Raw genomic sequence first — 13,563 nt, 5'->3', positions numbered from 1 at the left:
TTATCTTTCAACATGATAAGCTATATATATATATATATATACATACATATATTTAGTTGTAAATGGAGCCCAAAGCAATTTTGGTATGGCAGTTTGCCTCACGTCTAGAGCACCTCACAAAATGGATGCCGCCTTTACTTGGAAATGCTAGAATTGCTTGAAGCAATGAGTGCTTGACCATGGTTGAGATCATTATAAAAGTTAGGGCTGAGAAGTATCTAGACTTGCTAGAGAAGATTAGCAACCCATAGGTGCAAGCATTCATAGAGAGATGCTTGGCTCTTGCATATAAGAGGCCCTATATGTGGGAACTGAGGTGGAATCCTTTCCTAGCCTTTGATTTGGATATCTCTTTAGCATCCAGTGTTATTGGTTCCTTTGACAATATAGAATTCTAGTTCTAGTTCTAGTTTAGGCTAACGAATTGTAACTATTCTCTTAGTTTTTTATATAACATTATCATTTATTTTATTTTATTTTATTTTTTATTTTACCTTTTAACCTTATTAATATTGAATTTGTTGAAAAACTTATAGCAATGGTCTACTATTGATGTGGCATAGGAGAGGAAGTGGTGTCCACACAATAAAAGGGAGTTGTCTAATTTAGAACTTTTTAAAATATAGTATTATATTTTATATAATTTTTTTAAATATATGATTATCAATACTAATTTGTTTTAAAATATCTAAATTTAATATTATTTTATTTTTAGAATAATTTAAAAATAAACTTTCTTTAAGGCAATTCATAATTTTTATTGATTATTATAATTGATTACTATTTATTACATTCTACATCAAATTTTATTTTTTTCTCAAAAATAATAAAAATAGAATATTGTACGACTTTAAAAGTTGGAATTTTTTTAAAGATTTTTAAAGTTTTACTTGTGATTTTTTTTAAAAAAAAAAAGAAGAGCTTGTAAAAATAATATTTAAGGTTTTTATATTTGGTATTTGGTTAAAAGATGTTTATATTAGATAAAAGAATAACTTATTAAAAGTATTTTTTTATTATATTTAAATATAATCATTTAAAAAAATATAATAAATATTTATTTTTTGTTTGAATTTTTTTAGAAAATTGACTTGTAGACACCCCTCTTTTATTGCATGGACATTCTCCTTACCATGCAGCCTTGCATACACATAATAAAGTTCTTATCTATACTAATTTTTTTTAGAATAAATGAATAATAAATGACTTGTATCCAATGGCATATGACACTTCTTCTTATCATTTAAATTTTTATTTTTTAAAAGCAATTTTAATAAAAATTTATAATAAATTTTATATAATTCTATTAAAATCTTATTAATTTATTTAGAATTTAAAGTAATTCAAAAGCTATATACTAAAAGTGAATTTAAAGTAATTCACCTTAAAAGCTCATTAATTTTATTTAGAAATTTTTTACTATAAATTTATCCTAAAGCTTTTAGAATAAGAATTTCATTATTTATTAGAAATTTCCAAACATATATATATATATATATATATATATATACACAAATAGTATAAAATATGAAGTAATTTGATAAGAGCCATAATCCACTCTTTATTTCTCAATAAGCTCCAAATGAATGTTTTTATAATCATGATATAACTTATTAATGTCAAATTAATCTCAATGCTTTAAACCGTTAGGAATGTAATATTAAATCTTTATTTGCTTGTCTTATCTAATAAATATAATTTTTACCAATTTTTTTTGAGGAAATCATCGTTCATTTTTTAATCAATGAGTGACCAAGTTCTAAAAATTTGACCATTTTGAAAAGACCTTACTATTTTGCTGGCACTTTAACCATTACAGAAGGTTTACCGCAACACAAATGTAAGGCTTGAAGGTACTGAGATGAAAATTCTTTTGATATTAAATTTGTTTCCATTCATTGAGGTCTTTGATTGAAGCATGAATTCAATAAAATCTTCATCCTAAGTTGAAATCATGTGCATCGAATGTCTACAGTCATAATCTTACCACACAAAAGAGACCTACATTCTACAGTAATCAGCAGGTAGAATGTGATATGGAATTTTACTTTTTGCAACCAAAAGATCTGCAAGAAATTACAAGGGGTGTGAAGAGATTGTGTTGTTTTCTACGTAAAAAGCCACCGACAACCCAAGACGCAAACTGTGAAACAAGCTGTCGGCAAGGTTGAGGATACCGACAATCCAACGGTTCGACAAGATCATGCTCAAGAATGTAGGAGTAAAACAGCGACAACCTGATGGCTCAGCAACTTAAAGATGAATTGGTCCATGTTTAGCTGATAATTCAACTTCACAAAAGACTTTGTGCCAGTAAAAATCCTTGGAGTAAGTAAAGACTCGAATGGAACTGAATACAGTGGTGTGCTAACCCAAGAACTGAATGATGCAAATCAGAACTGCTTGACATCGATCGGTGAAGTTCACAAAAACTAGGCACGACCAGAGCTTATTCAGTGCGTGGAACCCACGGGAATTGTTCGATCTCATCCAACTTTAACCTGTTATTTTTCTTCAGGAAATTACCACGTCGCAGTGTCATAAACTGAAGCTGACTTGGCTTCTATCGGGACAAAAGTTGGTGCGAGAAGGTGGGAGAGACCTTAACAACGCCAACTACCCTGGTGGTGCGCGATCAATCGCATGAGTGCCGAGCAGTTGAAGGGACCGGTCAATACTTATCTATTCAAACTGGTGGCGGGTCTGATAAGGCATTACATTTTGACCGCCCCACGTGATGTGACCAGCAAATAAAAATTTGTTTCTCGTCCCCAACATCATGGAACTTATCTACTACCTCGCACGTCCCGGATTTGAGGATGCGAGTCGATCAAACTAGATGCCGGAAACTCTGGAAGCTTCGCCGCTCCGACACCATTCAGACAGAATTCACGAATCGATTAAGGTTCGCATCTCCAGCACAAACACAAACTGTTGGCTGCCCGGTCGAACAGATTGCGTGTTGTTGTTTTACATTCACATGACGCGACAATCCTCGGTGCTCCGATCTTCGAACTGGTGCTCATGCTTCGGCGTTGACCGGATTCATCCCGAGCAGGGAAATGGTTAGGAAGCTTCGGCGCTGGTCCCTGGAATGGATGGTCTCGTCGGTGTCGGCAGATGTTTGTCGGTGGACGAGCCCACTGTACGACCGCTGGCGGTAAATGCATGCTAAAAAATAGTTGAGTTTTGCTTCAGGAATTGTTATGTTTGAATGTGGTTTTATTTTTTGATACAGGGATGTAGTTTTTATTGCCAATAATAAAATATAATTAAATGAAAACTATATATATATATATATATATACATTAGTAATATTATCTTTATTGATTTACTAGAGGATATAAGAAAACCAAGATGATTACTATTTCGATGAAGGATGATAGTTTTTCATACTACCATTGTCATAGCTTAGAATTTTTTAATCTATCCAAAATTAATGTTAACTTTCATTGTTATATATATATATATATATATATCTTATAAATATGTATCTTATATCATATTAATAAAATATTTTTTCTTTAATAAGAAAATGTAAATACCAATCTATAGATATGTATGATTCTATCACATTTATTTGTTTAATACTATACAAAGTAATTGAGTAAGTTTGATACATAATTATTAGTTCTTTTGCTAGTAAGTGCTCTCAATTTAAGTCATATTTTTAGATCTATTTTTTTATATATAGTTTTAGAAAATATTTTACAATGAGTCAAGCTACTATCAACCATCATGATGTGGTATTGTGACTATTAGTTTGTTTTTGAGACTTTCTTAGGTAAATGTTATAAATGATTATTTTTTTAATAAATTTGATTTGGTAATGTTAACTCATTTTAAATATTATATATTCTAAAATAAATTTAAAATTTTATTTTATTTTATTAATGCAAATCTTATTTAAAGAAGCAATAGTTCTAGTATTATTTATTTATTTATTCAAGAAGCATTTAAATTTTCTTAATTTCAAATGGTCTATCATATAAAATCAAGACTTCAATAATATATATATATATATATATATATATATATATATATATATGTAGGGAGTTGTTAAAGTTATACATTCAAACCATGTGATGATTAATTTTAGGATCTAGAAAACAAAGGATGGAGATGAGGAATAAGAAATAAGAGTTGTAAACAAGGAATGGGGGACATGGAACAAGGAATAAAGATAAGAATGGATAGAATCAACCATAAAATAGTAATATGGTATGTGGCTTTAACTTCCTATATATATATATATATACATATTCTTAAATAAAGCCCATTGTATCATGATAATTTGTATATAACATCTTCTACTACATTCCAATTATTTCTTAAAATCTATAGAATGACTTTTATAATATTTTACAATATTTAGTTACATAAAAGAAATTTAATTCATTTAATAAAAAAATTAATTATACAACTATAAAAAATACATATTTCTCTAATCCTTGATCTATTCAAAAAAATTACATATTTTAATATAACTTTGAAGACAAAAAGTCTCACTTTGTGCTAAAAATAGATACGACTTAATTCTTGTCCCCAAGTGCCACATAGTTTATGTTTATGCAAAAATACAATATCATATCTTGGTTATAGACTATATATTTAATACTTTAATTTGAAGATTTTTTAAGAACATTGTTGACCTTTAATACTTTGTAGTGTAATATTTAATCTTGTTAGAAATTAGTATGAAAAGAATGTAAATACATAACCAAATTATAAGTTTTTATAAGAGGATTGGAATAAGTTCAAAATCAATTTTATTATTTGTATGTAGGTTATATTGCCACATGGTTCTTTGTGCATAGAATAGTGAATAGAAGTAGATTTTTGGATTACTTTTGCCCAAGGTTTCTAATAATAATATGATGATGTAATTATGTAGACCTAATCCTAATACTTGAAATTGTTTCAAGTGTTTTTTGCCATGTATCTTGTAATTTGCACTTATCAATAAATTAAATTGCATTGCTACTATGAGTGATTTGATTCAAGATTTAGCTGATTTTGGATCTTTATCAAGTCTTTATCTACTTGTATTAAAATTTAATAGCAATTGAGATACTTTGCATGAATATTTTTTCTGGTATGTCTTAGTTGTTAGATAAAAACACTTATAGCAGAAAATGTTTCTTAGGATAGTATTTTGAGAACTAGCAGTTTATTAAATCTATTTTACTAATTTTTGTACTAAACTTGGATATAATTGATCATAGTTTATATTTAATACTCTCAAGTTACCAATTCAATAATTGCAACTAATACAATCAACTTATATTTTTTTTATATTTTAAAAAACTTAATATATAAGATTGTCAAACTTTAGTATTTTTGATTGATATTGCCAATTGATAGTATCATGAAGTTAGCTATCAAAATGAAGATTTCACATTACAATACTAAGATACTTAAATTTAAAGATTATGTACATTTGTATGTTTTGAAAAAGATTACAAACTTGTTTGTAAAGTTTTTAATACCTTGTTGTATACGTTTCTAAAGGATGTGTTTTATAAAAGTTTCTAAATAAGACTTGCCATCTACATTTTTGTAAAAAATATCTTATAAAGATGTGTTGACCAAATCTTTCTAAGATATTTTTGTTTGAAACATATAAATATATTTTAAAATGAACTCAAAATTAATGTTTTTGACATCATCACCTTTAGTAAAATCTTGTATATAAAATATTCAAATCTTATTGTATGATTCAAAATGTATATATATATATATATATATATATATACTTTTTATTTTGCATGAAAACTACTAAAAGACAATTTTAACAATACTGTAGAGGTTTTTATAAACTTAGTGATGGCATTTGAACTATGCAATGTTCTATCCACCTTTATAATATATTACATTTTATTCAATTTTCCACCCAAATTTACATTCAAGTTTATAAACAATGTTAATACATGAAATACCTCTAAACTTTTTGGGAGTTTGTAACTCAGTTTTTTTATTTTTTTATTTTTTTAAGATGCATAAAATAGTACCAAAAAAGCCACCAACAAAAAAATACATCTGCATCCCCTGAAAAGTGACAAATAAATGAACAAAAGAAACAACAAATGATGCTTCAAAGGAGAATTTCACGACGTTTAAAACCTACACTTAATTCCACATTCTTCAGAAGTGTTTTTTCTTCCGTATTCACCAATATTCAACACCCAGTTCAAACCAACAGTTTGAGGATCCAATCCAAATTCTCGGAACCGAAAAGTAAAACATCACATTGAAACACAATTAAAAGATTAGAATACACATTGTGGCTTCAGATGATGTATAATGCTAGGTGGGTGCATCGAATGAATGAATCCTCGGCGAGATTGTCTCTTCTCCAGGCCGAAGCCTCCAGTATGTACAACTTCGTTTCACTTTCTAACACTCACCGACAGTGCAACTTGCGTTCTGTAAAACTACGAAAAGTGTCTAAAACGTTTTCCTGTAATGGGACTTTTCCCATGTCGGTATCTAATAATGCTGCAGCTAACGCGCAAACGACAACCAGAGGAGTCTCAGAGTCGGCGGAAGCAACAATAATGCTCACCTCGACGACGTCGATGTTGAGCAGGGTTGTTCAGCAACAGGTGGTTTCGTGGTCACCGTGGCTGGCATCGAATGGAATGTAGCAAACCTGCTCCGGCGAAGAGCTCTAATGAAGTGTTAAACACTGAAGGGCATCGTTGTTCAGGTGCTCAAGGAGTTGGGCGTTTCTGCCGACGTGCTGTCGCCGCTCGAACTGGTTTTAAGGTAAAAAAAAACCTTTTGTCTTCGAAGATGAGCTTGTAACACGTGGTGAGAAATTACTATTTAGTGCGGTGTCGCTGTCCGGTGCCTTGCGTTCATGGGTCTCGGCCGGAACGGAGCTGAACCTGATCCTGATCCAGACCCAGACCCTGATCCTGACCCCGATCCCGACCTCATCCTAATGGGGTAATTGTGAATGGGTTGGTTCAACGACCTCTCTCTGATGGGCCTGTGCTCCACTGGTCTGTGCTCTGCTCGTCGGTGCTCCGCTGATCTGTTCTCCGTCGAGCTCTCCCTCTGCAAGATTCCTATCACAATGTTAGTACAGGGTGGTGGAAAGCAATGTAAGTAGAAGAGTTGTGCAATAGAACTTGAGAGCGTGCTCCGAGGCGGCGTGAAGTAATAGGGGAGATATCCAGTCGAGGTGGGGGAGTCTAACGAACATGGCTGGCTCGCAACCATATTGTTTCACTACCACGTTGTCTTATGAAGGTTTACGTCTCCCTATCTAGTCAAGACTTACATTGGCTAGGTCTTGGCAGCCCAAGGCGCTGCACAGCACACTAATCCCGCGCTCTGAGTGAGATCCGTAGTGGATGTCCAAGGATGGTCATGACCAGAATCTCTCCAATACTGTCCCATCTTGGGAGGAGCCTTCTTCCTCGTAGCCTACGCATCCATGAATTCAGTGGATTACTCTCAAAATCCAGCTGTAGGTGATATAGGTCTCAATGACTCACCTACACAACACCGACCTCTCTACCGACTGGTTACCGACACACAAAACTTCATTGAAAAATGATGATGGGGTCAAATGCGTCGAATGCCGGCTATTCGAAGAGAGTATACTACGAGAACCACTGCTCACTCTCCTCCAAATCCCCTTGCCATAGCTACTGAACCGTCACGAGTACTACCGATTATGAGGATGACAGAGTCGGGCATTGGGCGATTCCCTACAATGAAGCTCAAGCAGTTGTGGATGAGGACCTCAGAGATAAGTGAACCATAGAAAGTCTTCTAAGATGTAGTGTACAAGCGGAAGATTAGACTACGTACCGGACTTTCTGGCAGTGGCGATTTGTCACCCTCGTATTGAACCAAAACGTTTCCAAGCTCATCCTTAAGTGCGAGGTATACGACACTGAATGGACCTTGGATGCGTCTTCGAGGGTCGTTCGAAGGAAGGGGGTGTGCACTAATCGCGGCAGGAATTCGCAGAGATACGTGCCACTCAGCAATCAATTTGACATCATCATCTATGATGAACTCACGGCTGCTCTTTGCATTGTACCACCATAGGCCCTTCTTCCATAGGAAAGCACCGTTTAGGGTTGCCTCGATCTTGTTGAACCCGAAATTTTTCGGCGTGGGCCAGATTTTGCATCTCAAGGCGATCTTCTGGTTGTTTCCCACAGTGCATCGTACGAGAATCGTGTTGTCTTTGATGTCATACGAAGATGACCTGCAAATAAACTTCTAAATGGTTAGTCAAGCTGTTATTGGGTTTCCAGATAGAGCTGCGAAACAGATCTCGAACGTAAACAAGAATGCAATGCACACAAGCAGGTGACATGATAGAAGAGATGAGAGAGCTTACCCGTTGCTCATCCGGGCCGATGATGGTGGTGGCATTGCAGATGGCAGTGGTGGCGGTGACGATGGCAGTGACCCTCGTGGTAATGGTGGAAGATGTGAAGTGAAGGAACTCATATTGGAGTCAAGACTTATCAAGGACGTTTGGTCCAACGTCGTCTACAGAAAAATAAAACAAAAGTAGTGTAAGACGCCAACTACGTATAAGGAGCTCAAGGGATACTACAGGAGATAAATTGATCACAAATTTGGAATGTAAGACAGGCATTCCGAGGAGTATAGAACCATTACATCGAGGCTGCTCAATTCGGAGCTGGGGTTTCCCATGAAGCTGACGTTGTGCAACCGCACAGCAACATCTTTCATGGTGAGCCGATCCTCTTGCCGGTCTTGGACGCACGCTTGGGCAATTTTCACCACCTCGAACAGCTGGTCATTAGAGTAATCGTGACAGTCAAGAATGCGCATGTCAACCATTTTGGAAACCTTATACCTCATGACGATGGGGTCTGGCTGGAAGAACTCCCTGCACCAGTTCACCAGGGGGATTCCCTGATGAATGACGCGCCGGCCAGTGATGAGCTCCAGCAAGACTACTCCATAGCTGTACACGTCGTTCTTATCGCATGGCGTGCCATTCATAATGTACACAGGATCGACATAGCCGTGGGTGCCACGCACTCGAGTGGACACTGTCACCGTATGGTCCAAGGGCAGCGGCTTGCTAAGCCCGAAGTCTGCAATCTTCGCGTGCATGTCCTCATCGAACAGAATATTGCCCGACTTGACGTCCCTGTGCACGAGTGACGGACTTGCATGGCTGTGAAGATACTCTAACCCCTGTGCAACCTCAACTGCACACTGCATGCGAGCTTTCCAATCGAAAGCCACCACCCTATTTCCTCGTTCGACATGGAAGTTTTTGTGCAGATGCTGGTCCAAGGTACCTCCCGCCATATATTCATACACTAGAAACAAGTCCTCTCTTTCGATGCAGTAACCCAGTAGCGCTACGAGGTTGCGATGGTGCAGGCGTGAGATTGTGTTGAGCTCCGCCCAGAACTCCTTCTCCATTACCTCCTGGTTGCGATCCTCGAGGTTGTGGAGCAACACATTGCTGCCATTCTGCAACCGTTTCACTGCCAATGGACGCTGAATGAGCTCGTCGGGGAGCGATTTCGCAAGGTAGACCACTCCTTCGCCACCTCGCCCGAGCTCGTTGCTAAAACTCATCGTCATCTCCACAATCTCCTTCAAAGTGTACTCTCTCACCGCGCCGGGAGTCGTTGTTCGCTGCAACTTGGGACTGTTGGTGGTAACAGTCGTTGATGAGGGAGAAGGTGGCGTTTCCGGCTCAACGGGAACTAACTCCTTCGAGGATAAGGACAGCACAGCCGATTCCGCCATTTTTTGGTTAACCTTCCACAACAACCCCGTCGTAACTCCCACAACGAAGATAGCAAGCAACAAGACAAGGCTAGTGAAGCTATCCATGCTGCGACCATGACGCACGAGAGCCCCCTGACTATCTCCTAAATTGTTAACAATGAGATTGTCCGACTTGTGTGTCGACCAGGACGGGGACTTGTTGAAATCGACGCCTGTGTCGCTGCTATACAATCCCAAACCCCCATCCACTTGCGCCATGGCCATCAAGCTCGCAAGCATCCAAGCATTCGTCTCCACCCACTGCCATGTCCGCCAAGTCTCTCCAACCAATACTTTCATCACCGGTGACAATTTCTCAAAATCCTCCGATTCACCTCGCACAAGTAAACTCCTCAGCATCCTCTGCAGAGCCTCCTTCAAGGATTCCAACTCCGCTCAAGCCACTTTGCCGGCTTCCCTCTGCCCTCTTCTTAATTCAGGCTTCAAGACTACAGTTCAACCCGCTGTTCCGAAAAGGTCTCTGGAATTCACCCTTAGAGATAACAAGAATTTTCCACAACATTCGTCCACTGATTCCTTAAGCGTCACACCACACAGCTTCTATACTGATTACGATGCGAGGCGCTCGAGCTTATTATTGCGTCTGTTTTCGGTTCTAATCCAACACCAACAGACTGGTCCAATTAATAAGCCACTCTCAGTTCCTCAACGACTTTTTGACCTCCCACAACTCTGAACGACAGTGATGCTCCTATCGCAATAGATTCCTTTTTTCCTGTGATCTATCCAGACAACCTCCTTATTCAGCGGATATGATCACAGAACAACGAACTGCAATTTATCGCACAACAAGTAGCTCACTTCACCTCACTCAATCAATCACACCCTCCTTGAATACGAAATCCGATAGCAGAGATTGTAGTTCGCCATGATAGTCTTTTAAGCACACTGAGCTGCGGAAAGCGGAGACGCGACTCCCCAGAGTTTCATGAGGCTGGAATGAATCGTCACAAACTCTACCAATACTTTCAATCATAGAGGAGGAGAGAGGGTAGAAATCATCGAAAGCCGGGCAGAACTCCTCCTCGCTAGTGACACACGGATCAAACTTTTAGAGGTCTGCACCATACCGCCAAAATTCTAACCCAACACTGTTCCCACCTAACTCTCCCTCCGATGCCCCTACACCTGCAAACCCAAAAAAGAATGAAACCCACTGGGAAAAGGACCCGAGGATTAAGACAACACAGCCGAACAGCTGCTTGAAGGCGCCCCTCCTCGGCCCCCACCCGCCGTCAATCGAACCAGAGCCAGTCGTCGCGACTGGTGTTTTCACCCCGAGGAGCGGTAAAAGAGCAACAGTGGAAGGATCCGGAAGTCAATGGTTCACGCACCAGCTTTGTCGATGCTGAGGAACTGGATAGCAGAAGAAGAACACGGTCGATAAGGATGTAGGCATGGGACTTTCCATCGCATCACTAGCACAATTAAAATTCTCGCGTAGGGGTAGCCGCCAGCTGCAGCGCGAGTTTACTGCACACTAGTTGACGTAGGTGGGTGGGGTCACAAACTAGCATCGTCGAATGCCGGCAGATTAGGAACCCAGGGTGGGAAATTACACACACACACACACTCACTCACTCACTCACTCACATGGAGAGCAGGGTGAGGATATGGAGCAGCGTTGCGATTTTCCATGATGATCAGGGAAGTGATGAGGAGGGTAGCAGCAACGAGATCTGCTGCATGATGATGCGTCGTATTAGTCTTCGTCGTCGTCATCGTCGTCCAGTCTGGTGCCGTTCTCGATCCGCCCACCAACTTCATAATCTCGCGCCTTGATGGCGCCGAAGCAGATCCCCGCGTGTCTTCTCGCCTCGCCCCCATCTCGCGCCCGCACCTTTGTTGGGGTTTCGGGGCACGGTCTTCGGGGTCGCGGTGAGACCTCCCCGTTGGTTTTGCTAAGACCGTGCTCTTGTGGATTTATGGATTTGTTTGACCACCCGTGCCGACTGTAACCAACTAACCTTTTGTTTTTTGTTTTTTTATTATTTATTATTTATTTTTATTCTTGTTGTTGTTTTGTGATAAGATGCTGATTTTTGATATGTAAGCTATCGCCCCACTTGATGTCAAAAGTTGTATTGAAGTACAAAAATGGAGTTTAAGCATGGCATATGCTTTTCCAAATATGAAATATGAATTTAGAGATTTTAACTGCAAGTTAAAACAAGATTCAAATCTGAGAATAGATTTATTAGAATAAAACATTGAGATTTATGATTAAAAAGAAAATTACAATTATTTATTTATTTATTGTTAGATTGGTTTTTGTTACACTATCATTGTTGTTACAAACATGGTGCAATGAAACTACCAACTACAACATGTGTTAAATAAAGTAAAACCATCAAATTTCTTCCCTTCAATACAATAGACATTCCACATACATAAAAAAAAATAGATATTAAATTTACGCATGTTGAAAATGATTCCTTCAGCACCAAGCAACTGAAACAAGTAAAGTCACAAACTAAAAGTGAGAAGAGTGGAATGTGCGTGCACACGTGTTTATGTGCATGCGTGTACAACCTTGTTTATATTTATATATAGAAATAAATAAGTAAAGAAATGAAGAAAAGGGATTTTCCAATGGTGGTATTCTCTATCTTTCTTTAGCCTCTATCTTTTATCTTTTATCTTTTTTTGTCTTATCTTGTCTTTTTCTTTCCACTCACATGAGGGGCATGAAGCAAAGGGTAATCAATCTTTCCACATGAGCAGACCAAATCTTCCACCTCGAAACCCAACGCGAATCCCCCTCCTAACCTCCTTTTCATCCATCCATAAACACACAACCACGTGGATGAATGCGTAAACAAACGAACTAACGAACGAACTAGCGAACGAATGTGTGATGGGTGTGTATGAACGCGATGAGACATTCATGGATGAAGTCTCAGACTCTCGCACAGACCCCCCCGGGTACCGAAGCCCGCGGGCGCGGTGGCATCATCGGAAACCCTAGAGTAGATCCTCCTTCCTGCCCATCGATCAATTCTACTTCACCCAAAACGAGGATTTCTTCCACACCGCAACAGTGCGCAAGCAAGGATAGATATGCTTCGGAACTGCTCTCGGCAGTGGCATTCATGGGATTAGTGTGGGGGTCACATTCAAGTTCCGAGCTCGAGCGGATTGTGGATGCTCGCGCCCACTACTCAATGCCGCCAGCGGGAGAGAGAGAGAAGTGCCACAACGACGCCGTGCAGTGGAGAATGATGGTGGCTCTTGGGTGGGGATATCAGTTTTCTAGTTAGGTGGCCGGTCTCATCAATCCAATCAGTTGAGACCAAATACTTGAGTGAGCAATTCTGTCTTTCTGGCATCTCAATTACACAGGTGGGACGTCTGCTATTCCACCTGACTGGGTGGAATTGGTTGGTGCAGCATTCGCATTTCGTTTTGCGATTTTTTCTTGCTCTTGTGCCAGCACCTGTCCCACCAACTGATCATAATTTACCCACTAGGTCAATAATACAAGAAAAAAAGAAAGTAAGAGAGAAAGAGAAAGAAAGAACTCCGAACTGTAATGGATTGCGTCTTTACCGGTGCTTCTAGTAAATTGCCCTGACACAGAAGTACAAGTACCTTTGATGGCTGGAGTGCCTCGTTTTTCGTACTGGGCTGGGCGAGTGTGTCAAAAAGTGGGAGAATTATGATTCATTTGTGCACATTTCTTTAGTCGGAAGCTGTTGGGTTTGAAGAAGCAGAAGGAATAGTCTGAGTGAACGAATGGACTTATGTACCGAT

General features: G+C 38.5%; 1 protein-coding gene across 2 annotated transcripts; it reads right to left on the bottom strand.

Moving 5' to 3' along the window:
• Positions 1-6,221: 6,221 nt before the first annotated feature.
• LOC112280052 (uncharacterized) lies at positions 6,222-11,403 on the bottom strand. Of its 2 annotated transcripts, XM_024514993.3 has the most exons (5): positions 8,653-11,403; positions 8,366-8,520; positions 7,825-8,230; positions 7,289-7,434; positions 6,222-7,062 (listed from the first exon to the last, which is right to left on the bottom strand). In XM_024514993.3, exons 1-4 carry the CDS (start codon positions 10,147-10,149, stop codon positions 7,294-7,296), a joined length of 2,199 nt encoding a protein of 732 aa, XP_024370761.1. In that variant the 5' UTR covers positions 10,150-11,403; the 3' UTR covers positions 6,222-7,062; positions 7,289-7,293. The 2 variants fall into 2 exon arrangements, with proteins under 2 accessions (XP_024370761.1, XP_024370760.1); XM_024514992.3 differs by lacking the exon at positions 7,289-7,434 and having other exon boundaries at positions 8,653-11,040.
• Positions 11,404-13,563: the final 2,160 nt, after the last annotated feature.

Source organism: Physcomitrium patens, chromosome 3 (assembly GCF_059467195.1).
Source record: "Physcomitrium patens ecotype Gransden chromosome 3, ASM5946719v1, whole genome shotgun sequence".
Classification (NCBI taxonomy): domain Eukaryota; kingdom Viridiplantae; phylum Streptophyta; class Bryopsida; order Funariales; family Funariaceae; genus Physcomitrium; species Physcomitrium patens.
This window is presented reverse-complemented; position numbering and strand designations above follow the sequence as displayed.

What these genes read in the sequence shown, in the direction of transcription:
- LOC112280052 (XM_024514992.3), bottom strand. Translation starts at nt 10,149, where the DNA reads ATGCTGAGGAGTTTACTTGTGCGAGGTGAATCGGAGGATTTTGAGAAA. An exon ending in TCGGCCCGGATGAGCAACGG is followed by an intron (nt 8,231 to 8,365) that starts GTAAGCTCTCTC and finishes GTTTATTTGCAG; the next exon opens with GTCATCTTCGTATGACATCA. An exon ending in CGCCACTGCCAGAAAGTCCG is followed by an intron (nt 7,063 to 7,824) that starts GTACGTAGTCTA and finishes GGAATCTTGCAG; the next exon opens with AGGGAGAGCTCGACGGAGAA.